Here is a 13,235-nt window from a genome sequence, read left to right on the forward strand (position 1 = left end):
TTGCCAAGATTCATTATTTCATTTGAGGCTACAGAGTGGTGTTATTTTATTATTCATTTTTACTGCTTTTATTTTTAAATTGCTTTCTGAAAGAATGTTATTTTAGTGTTGTTTAAAGATATTATTCATACTTACTCCTTCACACTTTGAAAGGATAGCATTTCACTCCAGAGAGACAGAAACACTGAACAGAAGAGACTTCATAACTGTTTGAGCCGTCCTAGTACGCACATTCAGAGACTTTTCACTCTAACTTTATTTGATCTCTTTGACTCCAAATTCTGATCACCAAGAAAGTAAGAGATTTTCACACCTAAAATTGCTGTATCATTCTCCACCTAGGAAAACAGATATCACTCTGGGGAACTTCTTATAGGTCTACTTTATTCTGAAGAAACTAAAGATCAAGGACTCTTGTGTTACCCATTTCTGTGTAATAAATCACCTCAACACTAAGTGGCTTAAAACATATACATTTTTTATATCACATATTGTGGGTCAGTAATTTTATATGACAATTTTGTGGGTCATTTTTTGTGATGCAGCTTAGTTGAGTACCTTTGACTTAATTAAGGTTTTTCATGAGGCTATAGTCAGTATCAGCCAAGGCTGTTTTCAGCTGCTCTCCTGAGGGACTAGCAGGATTCAGTTCCTCCCTAGGTGTTGTCCAGAAGGCCTTTCTCAGTTTTCCGCCACTAGAGCCTCTCCACCAGGCAGCCCCCAGCATGGCAGCTGGCTTTCTTCAGAGTGAGAAATAAGAGAACAAGAGAGAACTCTCTTTGTACCCTAATTTCACATGTGATATCCCATTACTTTTGCTGTATTCTCTCCATTAGAAGCAAGTCACTGTGTAGCCTGTGCTCAAAGTGAGGAGTTACAGCAGAGCATAAATAGCAGGAGGCAGGAATCTTGGGGGCATCTTAGAGGCTGTCTACTACAGACTGCAATGTATATGACCTGACAGCAGCCACGCCTTTGAAACAGCCCACATGATCAGAGTACTTTTTGCTCTTTTTTATTAAAAGTCTTCAACCCATCTGTGTTAGAGAGCCTAGTCTCTGAACAAAGCTAGCTTTATTAGGCAACTATATCTATAATGCTATTAGAACATTTTCTTTCTTATGATACACTCTTAGTTTTTTTTTGTAGCCCTGGTTGTTGCTATGAAACAGCTATGACAAGATATTTTTATCACGGCCGTACGGAGACTGTGCGATCATGCACAGTTGAAGCAATCAGGTGGTGCCAGTCCATGCAGGATCCTTCCGCCACTGTGAGTATTGGAAATGAAAAAAACTAAAAAGATTTGTTGAATTGTTCTAAAGGAACGGTGGTCTTTGAGTAACTACTTTGCTTCGATTTTTCTGGATCATTAAAATATTTTGAGACATCTCTTCTGAGGTTTTCAAAGCATTTGTTCATTCACCAGTGAAATGTGTATTTGTAAAGACTAAGGAACAGGGAAGGTGGGAAAAGAAGCCTGTTTGTGTTATTTTCTAGGCAAAAAGTCCTCAGTACTTAACTTATTTCAGTACTTCTAATCTACCTTTAGAACAACAGCAATAAGCACAAAACTCCTAAAATGCCATTAAAAGGAAGCTTTTCTTGACGTGGCTGAATGTTTTTGAAATTACAGATTTTTGTTTCATGTACTAAAACCAGGACAGTTGTATGCTTTGTTCCATACTCTTTTTTTTTTAAGCATTTAGACAACAGAGAATTTCCTTCTCACTGTCGTTTTAGTATATTTGTTTCTTTAGTTTTGCTAGCTGTGGTTATATATGCGTGCCTGTCTCTTAATTTCATAGAACTACTTTATTGTCATTTTTGTAGTTATGCGTTCATTTTGAAATCTCAGTTGCTGCTATCTTTGTCCTTGTTAATGTCACTTCAGTGCTGTCCCCAAGTTCATATTTTTCTATTCCAGGAAAGAAATAAAAAGCAGGACATACAGAGAAAAATAGGCGATAGAATAATTAAAGAAAATACATAGGAGCATGTGTTACAGATCTTCCTAGAAATCTTCTTTCTTTTCCCAAATTTCCCAAATCCTAATTACAGTGAGCTGAGGATTTTCTTCTAGTTGCGTTCTGTACAGTTTGTTATTGAAGTGTCCTTTGATTTTTAATACAGCTTCATGGGCGGCAGCAAAAGATGTTACAAGCTTTTGCAAAACATAATAAAATGATGAAAGATTGTTCAGCTGGAAAAGGTACTTACGTTTAACATTTTTCTGACTTAAAAAAAAATCTCTCATGGTGAAAATTTTTTTTTCTAACTTCAGATTTGGGTTTCCTTGTAGGATTTGACCGTCACCTTTTAGGTCTTTCACTCATAGCAAAAGAGGAAGGTCTTCCTGTTCCAGAACTGTTTACAGACCCACTTTTTACCAAAAGGTAATATACTGTAATATTTTACAACTTTATCAGTTGGCTTCTTTTTTTTTGTATGTTAAATGCTTTTTAAAAATAATATTAGCATCTGTAGGCCTAGTAAAATGTTCTTTTATTGTGCTACACAGTGGAGGAGGTGGAAATTTTGTTCTCTCAACAAGTCTGATCGGCTATTTACGTGTCCAGGGAATGGTGGTTCCCATGGTGCACAATGGTTATGGATTTTTCTACCACATCAGAGATGACAGGTGAGTCTTGTCTTTTTTATTCTTACTGTGCTATAGAGTAAGACCGATACTACTTTTGTTATTTAAATGCCTTTCCCACACTATGATTCTTATATTGCCATCTGTCACTTGCTACATAAGTAACTATTTTTACCACTTAGGCATTTAATGCATATTCATGTTTTTCTGTCCTGCTTTTGAGACACTTGTCAAATCATTCCCTTAGGTACTTTTATACAGAACACTGTTTGAAGCTGACTCAGCAATCATAGCATCATCCTCAAAATCAGTACACCCATGAACATACTTGGCTTGCACAAGGTATTTTATAGTAAGCTCAGATAAAACGTTTACATATATGGTGGTTCATGTAGTCACAGACAATATTAATGAGACAGAGAAAAGAGACTGGGTAAATTATATTTTTTAAAACATGTTTTACCAATTCGATGCATTTCATTTGGGCTGTGTGGAGTTTGACTTATGTTATGGAAAGAGAGAGAAAGCAAAGATCAAAACCTGGTATAGAAAAGAGTGGTAGAGAACAAGGCAAAATTAAAGTGATAGCAAGGCTTGGAAGGTCCTTGTTTACAGTCTAGCAGTCTCTTTACAGGGGTCTTTCAAAGCATAATTGGCTTCATAAATATTTTGTAACTACATTTAGCACTATGTGAATAGGAAGAGGGCAGGCTTGGAGGCACTTCAGATAGAAAGTGAAAATTGGAATGGTAATATGCATGACACATTTCAGTTTCTAATACAATTGACTCTCAACATGGGTTTGAACTGCATGGATCCACTTATATGCACATTTTAAATAAATGAGAAAATTTTCTGGAGATTGAGACAATTTGGAAAAAATTCAAAACTGCATAGCTTAGAAATATCCAAAAAAATCTAAAGTATGTCGTGAATGCATAAAATATAGATACTAGTCTATTTCATCATTTACTACCATAAAATATACACAAATCTACCATAAAAAGTGAAAATTTATCAAAACTTATATAAACCCTTACAGACTTTATGTAGTGCCATTTGGTGTCAAAAGAAATATAAACAAATGTAAAGATGCAGTTTTCAATCAAATTGCATAAAACTAACTGTGATACTGTACTACTGTAATAATTTTGTAGCCACCTCATGTTGCTATTATGATGAGCTAAAGTGTTGCAGGTATCTACTTAAAATGCCATATAATGCTAATCATCTCTGCATAAACAGTTTGTCTCTTTAGTAGATCACAAAAAGTGATTTTTGCAGTTCGATTCTCACGTACTTTTTATTGTGGGTAGTACAGTACTATAAACATTAAATAATACCATGCAACCCCTATGTAGTGCAGCTAGTGATACTGGAAGTGCCCCCAAGAAGCAGAGAAAAGTCATGACCTTACAAGAAAGAGTTGATTCGCTTGATACGTATGGTAGATTGAAATCTGTAACTGCAGTTGTCTATCATTTCAACATAAATAAAGTCTAAGTAACATTGGGGAAAAAAAAGAAAATTTGTGAAGCTGTTTCCGCAACTACACTGGCAGACATTAAAACTGCATTTTTTGAAAAATACCTTTGTAAAAAGGCATACTTAGACTCTACTATGATTCTAGAAAAAGCCAAGTTTTTATATGACAACTTTAAAGGATGGTGAAGGATCTAAAGGTGGAGAATTCAATGCCAGCAAAGGACAGTTTGATAATTTTAGAAAGAGGTTTGGCTTTAAAAATGTCAAGATAACAGGAGAACCAGAGGCAGCAGACAAGTTCCCAGACACCAGTAAGAAAATAATAGAAGAGAAAGGATATCTGCCTGAACAGGTTTTTAATGCAGACATATGTACCCCATTCTAGGGGGAAAAAAAGCCACAAAGGACATTTGTTAGTAAGGAAAAGAAGTGTATTAGTCAGGGTTCTCTAGAGGGACAGAACTACTAGGATATATAGGTATAGATATATATTATTATGTATATATATATATCTAAATAAGAGTTTATTAAGAAGTATTAACTCACATGATCACAAGGTCCCACAATAGGCCAACTGTAAGCTTAGGAGCAAGGAAGCCAGTCTGAGCCCCAAAGCTGAAGAACTAATGTTCGAGGGCAGTAAGCATCCAGCCCAGGAGAAAGATGTAGGCTGAGAGGCTAAACCAGTCTAGTCTTTTCACGTTTTCTGCCTGCTTTATATTCTGGCTTTGCTGGCAGCTGATTAGATGGTACCCACCCAGAATAAGGGTGGGTTTGCCTTTCCCAGCCCACTGACTCAAATGTTAATCTCCTTTGGCAAGACTGTCTCAGACACACCCAGGATCAATACTTTGCATCCTTCAATCCAATCAAGTTGACACTTAGTATTAACCATCACAAGAAACAAGCACCAGGCTTTAAGGCAGAAAGGGATAGGCTAACTCTACTGCTTTGAGCAAATGCAATAGGGTTTATGATCGGGACTGCCGTTGTCTTTAAAGCTTTTACTTTGAGCCTTGAAGGGAAAAGGTAAACATCAGCTGCTCATTTTTTAATTGTACATAAGGCCTGGACAATGATAACCTTTTTTTCTGGATTGGTTCCATTGATGCTTTGTCCCTGAAGTCAGGAAGTACCTAGCCAGCAAGGGACTGTCTTTTAAAGTTATTTTTATTTTGGACAGTGACCCTGGCCACCCAGAACCCCATGATTTAAACATCCAAGGTATCAAAGTGGTCTACTTGTACCCAAACATCTCCAATTCTGGCTCTACATGAGGGTTCATAAGGACCTTTAAGGCTCATTACATTCAGGACTCAGTAGAAAGGATTGTCACCAAGGATTGTGTTCCACCCTGATGGAAGAGAACATCATGAGTGTCTGGAAGGATTATACCATTGAAGATGTCATTGTTGTTATAGATGGAAGTCATGAGAGCAATCAACCTCCAAAACAATAAATTTCTACTGGAGAAAACTATGTCCAGATATTTTCACAGGATTTACGACACAGCCAGTCTAGGAAATTGTGAAAGAGATTGTGGATATGGCCAAAAAAAAAAAAAAAAAAAAAAGGTAGAGGGTGAAGGGTTTCAAGGTATGGATCTTGGGCCAGGTTCAGTGGTTCATGCCTGTATTTCCAGCAGTTTGGAAGGTCAAGGTGGGAGGATTGCTTGAGGCCAGGAGTTTGAGACCATCCTGGGCAACATAGTAAGATCTCATCTTTATTAAAGCATTTAAAAATTCAAGCACTAATAGTCACCACACCAGAGGAATTAACAGAAGGTGACTTGAAGGAGGTGAGTGCTTCTGATGCCAGATAATCCCACAGAAGCGTTCTGATTATTCAAGACTGTTGTTGACGGCTTTTATGACATGAACCCTTCTATGTTAGGAACATTGAATCTAAAGCAAGTGAGGCAGGGATTGGTACAATATAGAAACATTTTTAGAGAAATGAAAAAGCCAAAACGTTAGAAATTACTATATATTTACATAAAGTTACACTGAGTATGCCTGCCTCCCTGCCTCTTTCACCTCTTTCACCCCAAAACAAGACCATTTTACTTTAAATGTATTACATGCTCATTAAAAAAAAATTGTTAAATATAAAAAATACATAAGAACGAAGTTATCTACATTTCTATTACATGGTACAAGATTATGATTATATAGTGCTTCCAACCTATAATGTACATAGATTATATATTTATACTGTAAATATTTGTGTCCTTTTTTGAGAATTTTATTCTTGCTTATTATGCTAGGCGAGGTGGCTCATACCTGTAATCCCAGCAGCTTGAGAGGCCAAGGTGGGTGGATCACTTGAGGCCAGGAGTTGAAGATGATCTGGCAAACATCATGAAACCCTGTCTGTACTAAAAATACAAAAATTAGGTGTGGTGGCACACACCTGTAGTCCAAGTTACTTGGAAATCTGAGGCACAAGAATTGCTTGAAACTGGGAGGTAGAGGTTATAGTGAGCTGGTATCACACTACTGCACTCCAGCCTGGGTGACAAACCAAGATTTTTTCTCAGCCAAAAAAAAAAAAATTATTTACCCAGTTGGTGTGCAAAAATAACGTAACTTGAATTATTTGTTTATGTATGAAGTAAAACTTCTTTCATTGTTTTCGACACTACATTCATGAATTGTCTGTACATGTAGGAAATGCTGTTTTTCGTTTTTTATAATTTAGAAAGATAACTGAAATTTCAAAAAATTTTGACACTTGAATAAGAATTGTTATTTTGTGGAAAGAAACATATTTAGATGTTGCTAAATCTTTGGGAATTCATGCCCACTGTAGCTGGAGAATGGCTTGTGATCATGAATCACTAGGTGAAAACAAGGCAGGACTTGGGGTTTCTGTATATCTTTCAGCAAATATAATCCACTCAGACATTGGTTATATCATTATGTACTGGGCCAGAATATGTTTTTATTTTTCTTTTTGCGTAATTTAAAGCACATGTTGAAGACAATTTACTTTTTTTTTTTAAGTGATGTGAAAATTGCATGGTTTTTCCAGAAGCATTACATTGCACATTTTAATTTTGAGCCTAATTCCTATTTCGCTATAGAAACTTCTCTCTGAAAAGTGGAAGACTAGCTCTAAGTCAAGCGTCTCTCCTATTTAATTTACTTCAGCTTCCTCCAGCCGCTTTTCTCACTTACCAGATCTGGAATTTCTTATTAGGAGTATCTAGAGAAAGAGGGAGGAAGGCATGACTCGATCCCAAGAGTTTCTCTCCTTGACTCTTGAAGAAATAGCCTTTCTCACCTGTTATCCTTCTTCCCCTCACTCTTTTTTAACTTTCCTCAAGAACTATACTCTTTAAAACAGTTGAGATTTCACTGAAATCTGTAGCATGAATTCATACTCCAACTCATTCCAGTAGCACTTTAGAAAGGACTTTTGTAGGAAGAAGGTTTTTTGTTCTGTTTAAACACACTTAAACCTATAGCTCCAGAGCTCTAGGCAATTTGTTAGGGCTCTAGCTAATTTGTTCCCTTTGTCCCTAGGCTCTAGTCATCTAGTGAATGAGGTGTTCCTTAGCATTATCTACAATTAGGCTTTACCTTCAATTGTGTCAGGTTACATTTACCTAATGTCAACAGGACTTCACATTTCATATATGAATATCCAGATGAAATAAAGTCCTGGATATATTCACTGTCACTATTTGGGGCCTTTTGTGTAATCATTCATTATTTATGCTTCACAGGTTTGTTGTGGCCTGTTCAGCCTGGAAATCCTGCCCAGAGACCGATGCGGAAAAGCTAGTTCAGCTGATTTTTTGTGCTTTTCATGATATGATACAGCTGATGAACACTGCTCATCTTTAGAGATGAATCATCCATTAAGCACTTACCAAACCATATTATTAAACTGGGTGCAGGGAGTGGGTTGGTAATATGAGATGGGAAGGAATGTTGACTTGCTATCAATTCCTTTAACAAGTTAAGGAAACTTGTTAAATATAGAAATTAATAGAATAATGTTCTCTCAATTTATTCTGCCATAGAAGGTAGAAATATTTTTAAGTTTCCTCTGATGCCGCAGCAATGCAAATTATAATATAGTGAATATAGAACTATGCAATATTTAAGATAAGCTTCAACAATGCAAGTTTATAAATTTTAACAATGCAATTTTTACTCTAAATTTTCAGTATTTTTGTTGGTACTTATATGGATTATAAATCCTCTCTCTGGACATCAATGTAGAGCCCATCTTTCAAGCACTTTAATTTTTTTTAGCTGCCAACAAGTATGAATTACAATATTGTATGCTAATTTCCCTACAATCAATGCCTTCTACGTTCATCACAGGGATACAAGCCTACTATGTTTGATGGGAAAGACCACTACAATTTAATGGTGATCTAAAATAACTTTTTTGGCCTGGGCGCAGTGGCTCATGCCTACTATCTTAGTACTTTGGGAAGCCAAGTTGGGAGGATTGGTTGAAGCTAGAAGTTCGAGACCAGCCTGGGCAACAGGGTAAGGCCCTGTCTCTACAAGATCAAAAAATTAGCTGGGCTTGGTGGTGTATGTGTGCCTGTAGTCCAAGCTACTTGAAGGTTGAGACAGGAGGATTGGTTGAGCCCAGGAGTTTGTGGCTGCAGTGAGCAGTGATGGTGCCCTTGTGCTACAGCCTGGGCAAGAGAGAGACCCTGTGTCCAAAAAAATTAAAATGAAAAATAACTCTTTTGAACAGACAGATTAGGTAGTTGTATGGAGATGTATACCCTCTAACACACACACATAAAACCGTAACAGAATTCATTGTATGTTATAATTAGTTTTGTGAATATAAAAATAAAGCATTTATATTTAAACTTGTTATAGTGATTTTTAAAGGATTAATGTTGAATCAGATTATCAGAATTTGATTTTTTCCTCCTCGCCGTTCAATTTTGTAGTTTTTACTCTCAAAAAATGAAACTCCCAAAATTATATAGCTTCTTATGTTTGAATAAATGATTCATTCCTGTTTGCTTTTCTTGTGCTTTTTGACCTCAGTTATACCTTGCTGTGTAATTAACCACCCAAAACTTAGTGCCTTGTATCAGTTCATTATTTCTCATGACTTTGTCAGGTGATTGATAACAGCTACTAGACAGTTCTAATGCTGGTCTTGCCTGTGTTAAGATCACCTCACCCACTATCTGGAAATTTGGTGGCTAGAACGAACTCTCCCTACATGGTCTCTGATCATCCATTATCAACACTGAGCTTCCTCACTTGGTAGTGGGAGTGTTCTGAGAGGTACAGGTGGAAATAGCAAGGTCTCTTGAGGTCTAGGCCCTGAAGTCACATGACATCACTTGGCTGCATTTTGTTGATTAAACCAACTCACAAGGGAAGTCCAGATTCAAGGAGTGGGGAAAAAATAATCTCTTGATAAGACAAAGTCACTTTGTAGAAGAGTGGGCACAGAGGGCATGATTATGGGGTACTGTTTTTATAGCAATCTGCCAGACATTTTAATATAAAGATTACATCATACTCAGTACACTGATTCTATACATCCCTTTTAAAAAACGTTTTTATTTTCTGAATTTGCTAAGACTGGTTTATTACAAACAGTTAAGCCCTTCACACTATGCCAGCCTCTGTCCTGAAAAGCACCATTACTATTTCTCTGTGAAAACATTCAGTGTTGGCTTCTGTGACCTCTGATACATTTCTTCATGGTTGGTATAGAAAAGGAAGATGAGATCTGAACTGATTTATCCTCACTCTACTGTAAGATTATAAACTAGACAGCAGAACAATTAGAATCATTTGGTTGGTTATAAATATAGGTTGAGCATCCCAAGTCTGAAGATCAGAAATGTTCCAAAATCCAAAACAGTTTGAGTGCTGACATAGGAAATGCTCATTGGAACAGTTAGGATTTCTGGACTTGAGATGCTCAGCCAGTCAGTATAATGAAAATATTTTGAAATCTGAAACACTTCTGCTCCCAAGCATTTTAAAGAAGAATATTCAACCCATAATGTGTAATAAGTTGGGTATTTTGGAAACTGCATCACCTGCACAGAAATTTTCTCTCACTCATACCTCACCACTTTTCCTACCTTACCTGATGTGAATAATCACCTAGAGTGCATTTTAAAAAACCAATTCCTGGGCTGTAACTGACACTTACTGAATTTTTTTTTAATAGATGCCCCATGATGCCTGTCAGGCAAGTTTGGGAATAATTATGCAGGAATAGGTTGAACACTGCTTACTTTAGGTCACTGCAGAAATGTACTTTTTGCCCCAGTTTTGTCTTGATTAATCTGAAATTTGATCCACTCATACAGTGATCACATTTGAAAAATTATTTGGTAATATGGTTTACTTACAGTTAGAAGAGCTTGATTTGGCAGGGCCCTGGGTTTTCAGCACAAAACTGGGTGGCCATTGGGCAGACACCAAGCTAGCTGCAGCAGGTTTTTTTTCATACCCCAGTGGCACCTGGAATGCCAGCAAGACAGAACCATTCACTCCCCTGGAAAAGGGGCTGAAGCCAGGAAACCAAGTGATCTGACTCAGCAGGTCCCACCCCCACGAAGACCAGCAAGTTAATATCCACTGGCATGAGATTCTCACAGCCAGCACAGCAGTCAGCTTGACCTAGCGCATTTGAGTTTGGGGCAGGGAGGGGCATTCGCCATAGCTGAGGCTCAAGTAGGGAGTTTTAACATCACAGTGTAAGCAAAATTGCCAGGAAGTTCAAACTGGGTGGAGCCCATGGCAGCTCAGCAAGGCCTGTGAAGGCAGACTGTGACTAGACTCCTTCCTCACTGGGCAGGGCATCTCTGAAACTAGGTAGCAGCCTGTCAGGGACTTATAAATAAAGCCCCCACATTCCTCGAACAGAAACTTGGGAAAAGGGGTGGTTGTGGACGCAGCTTCAGCAGACTTAAACATCCCTGCCTGGCAGCTCTGAAGAGAGCAGTGCATCTCCCAGCACAGCGTTTGAGCTCTGATAAGAAACAGACTGACTCCTCAAGTGACTCCCTGACCCCCGTGTATCCTAACTAGGAGACACCTCCCAGTAGGGGCCAACAGACACCTCACACAGCAGAGCTCTGGCTGGCATCTGATAGAAACCCTTCTGGGACAAAGCTACCAGAGAAAGGAACATGCAGCAAGTTTTGCTGTTTTGCAGCCACTACTGCTGGTGATTCCCAGGCAAGCAGGGTCTAGAGTGGACCTCCAGCAAACTCCAGCAAATTCTATAGCAGAGGAGCCTGTTAGAAGGAAAACTAACAAAGAGAAAGAAATGGTTTCAACATCAACAGAAAGGATGTCCACCCAGAGATGCCAACCAAAGACTAAAGGTAGATAAATCCATGAAAATGGGAAGAAACCAGCACAAAAAGGCTGAAAATTCCAAAAGCCAGAATACCTCTTCTTCTCCAAGGGATCACAACTTCTTACCACCAAGGGAACAAAACTGGATGGAGAATGAGTTTAATGAACTGACAGAAGCAGGCTTCAGAAGGTGGGTAGTAACAAACATCGCTGAGGTAAAGGAGCATGTTCTAACCCAATGAAAAGAAACCAAGAACCTTGGAAAAAAGGTTAGATGAAATGCCAACCAGAATAACCAGTTAGGATAAGAACATAAACGACCTGATGCAGCTGAATAAAACAGCACGAGAACTTTATGAAACATACACAAGTTTCAATAACAGAATTGATCAAGTGGAAGAAAGGATATCAGAGATTGAAGATCAACTCAATGAAATAAAGTGAGAAGACAATATTAAAGAAAGAAGAGTGAAAAGAAATGGACAAAGCCTACAAGAAATATGGGATTTTGTGAAAAGATAAAATCAACACTTGATTGGTGACCTGAAAGTGACAGGGAGAATGAAATCAAGTTGGAAACTCCCTATCACTCTTCAGGATATTATCCAGGAGAACTTCCCCAATCTAGCAAGGCAGGCCAACATTCAAATTCAGGAAATACAGAGCAGTACAAAGATACTCCTCAAGAAAAGCAATCCCAAGACACATAATCATCAGATTCACTAGGGTTGAAAGGAAGGAAAAAATGCTAAGGGCAGCCATAGAGAAAGGTCAGGGTTACCACAAGGGGAAGCCCATCAGACTCCCAGCATACCTCTCAGCAGAAACCTTACAAGTCAGAAGAGAGAAAGGGCCAATAGTCAACATTCTTAAAGAAAAGAATTTTCAACCCAGAATTTCATATCCAGCCAAGCTAAGCTTCATAAACAAAGGAGAAATAAAATCCTTTACAGACAAGCAACTGCTGAGAGATTTTGTCACCACCAGGTCTGCCTTACAAGAGCTCCTGAAGGAAGCAGTAAACATGGAAAGGAACAACTGGTATCAGACAGTGCAAAAATATACCAATTGTAAAGACCATCAATGCTATGAAGAAACTGCATCAACTAACAGGCAAAATAACCAGCTAGCATTATGTTGGCAGGATCAGATTCACACATAACAATATTAACCTTACATGTAAATGGGCTAAATACACCAATTAAAAGACACAGACTGGCAAGTTGGATAAAGGGTCAAGACCCATCAGTGTGCTGTATTCAGGAGATTCATATGCAAAGATACACATAGGCTCAAAATAAAGGGATGGAGGAAGATTTACCAAGCAAATGGAAAGCAGAAAAAAAAAAAAAAGCAGGGGTTGCAGTCCTAGTCTCTGATAAAACAGACTTTAAACCAACAAAGATCAAAAGAGACAAAGAAGGGTATTACATAATGGTAAAGGGATCAATCCAACAAGAAGAGCTAACGATCCTAAAAATATATGCACCCAATACAGGAGCACCTAGATTGATAAAGCAAGTTCTTAGAGACTAACAAAGAGACTTAGATGCCCACACAATAATATGGGTGACTTTAACACCCCACTGTCAATATTAGGCAGATCAAGGAGACAGAAAATTAACAAGGATACCCAGGACTTGAACTCAACTCTGGACCAAGTGGACCTAATAGACATCTACAGAACTCTCCACCCCAAATCCACAGAACATACATTCTTCTCAGAACCACTTTACACTTATTCTAAAATTGACCACATATTTGGAAGTAAAACACTCCTCAGCAAATGCAAAAGAATGGAAATCATAAGAAACAGTCTTTCAGACCACAGT

At 37.9% G+C, this 13,235-nt stretch overlaps 1 protein-coding gene across 3 annotated transcripts in view; it reads left to right on the plus strand.

The window, feature by feature from the left end:
* Nucleotides 1-8,930, plus strand: part of CROT (carnitine O-octanoyltransferase) — a 48,342-nt gene extending 39,412 nt beyond the window's left edge. For 2 of the 3 annotated variants that reach the window (XM_010345000.3, XM_074379354.1), the window contains 5 exons: nt 1,150-1,273; nt 2,134-2,212; nt 2,303-2,396; nt 2,522-2,641; nt 7,815-8,930. In XM_010345000.3, coding sequence (XP_010343302.1) covers nt 1,150-1,273; nt 2,134-2,212; nt 2,303-2,396; nt 2,522-2,641; nt 7,815-7,935 — 538 coding nt within the window. In that variant the 3' untranslated portion in view covers nt 7,936-8,930. Of the gene's footprint in view, nt 1-1,149; nt 1,274-2,133; nt 2,213-2,302; nt 2,397-2,521; nt 2,642-2,846; nt 2,942-7,814 lie in introns of all 3 variants that reach the window. The other variant, XM_074379355.1, reaches the window with a different exon arrangement.
* The last annotated feature ends 4,305 nt before the right edge of the window (nt 8,931-13,235 follow it).

Source organism: Saimiri boliviensis, chromosome 10 (genome assembly GCF_048565385.1).
Source record: "Saimiri boliviensis isolate mSaiBol1 chromosome 10, mSaiBol1.pri, whole genome shotgun sequence".
NCBI classification, from domain to species: domain Eukaryota; kingdom Metazoa; phylum Chordata; class Mammalia; order Primates; family Cebidae; genus Saimiri; species Saimiri boliviensis.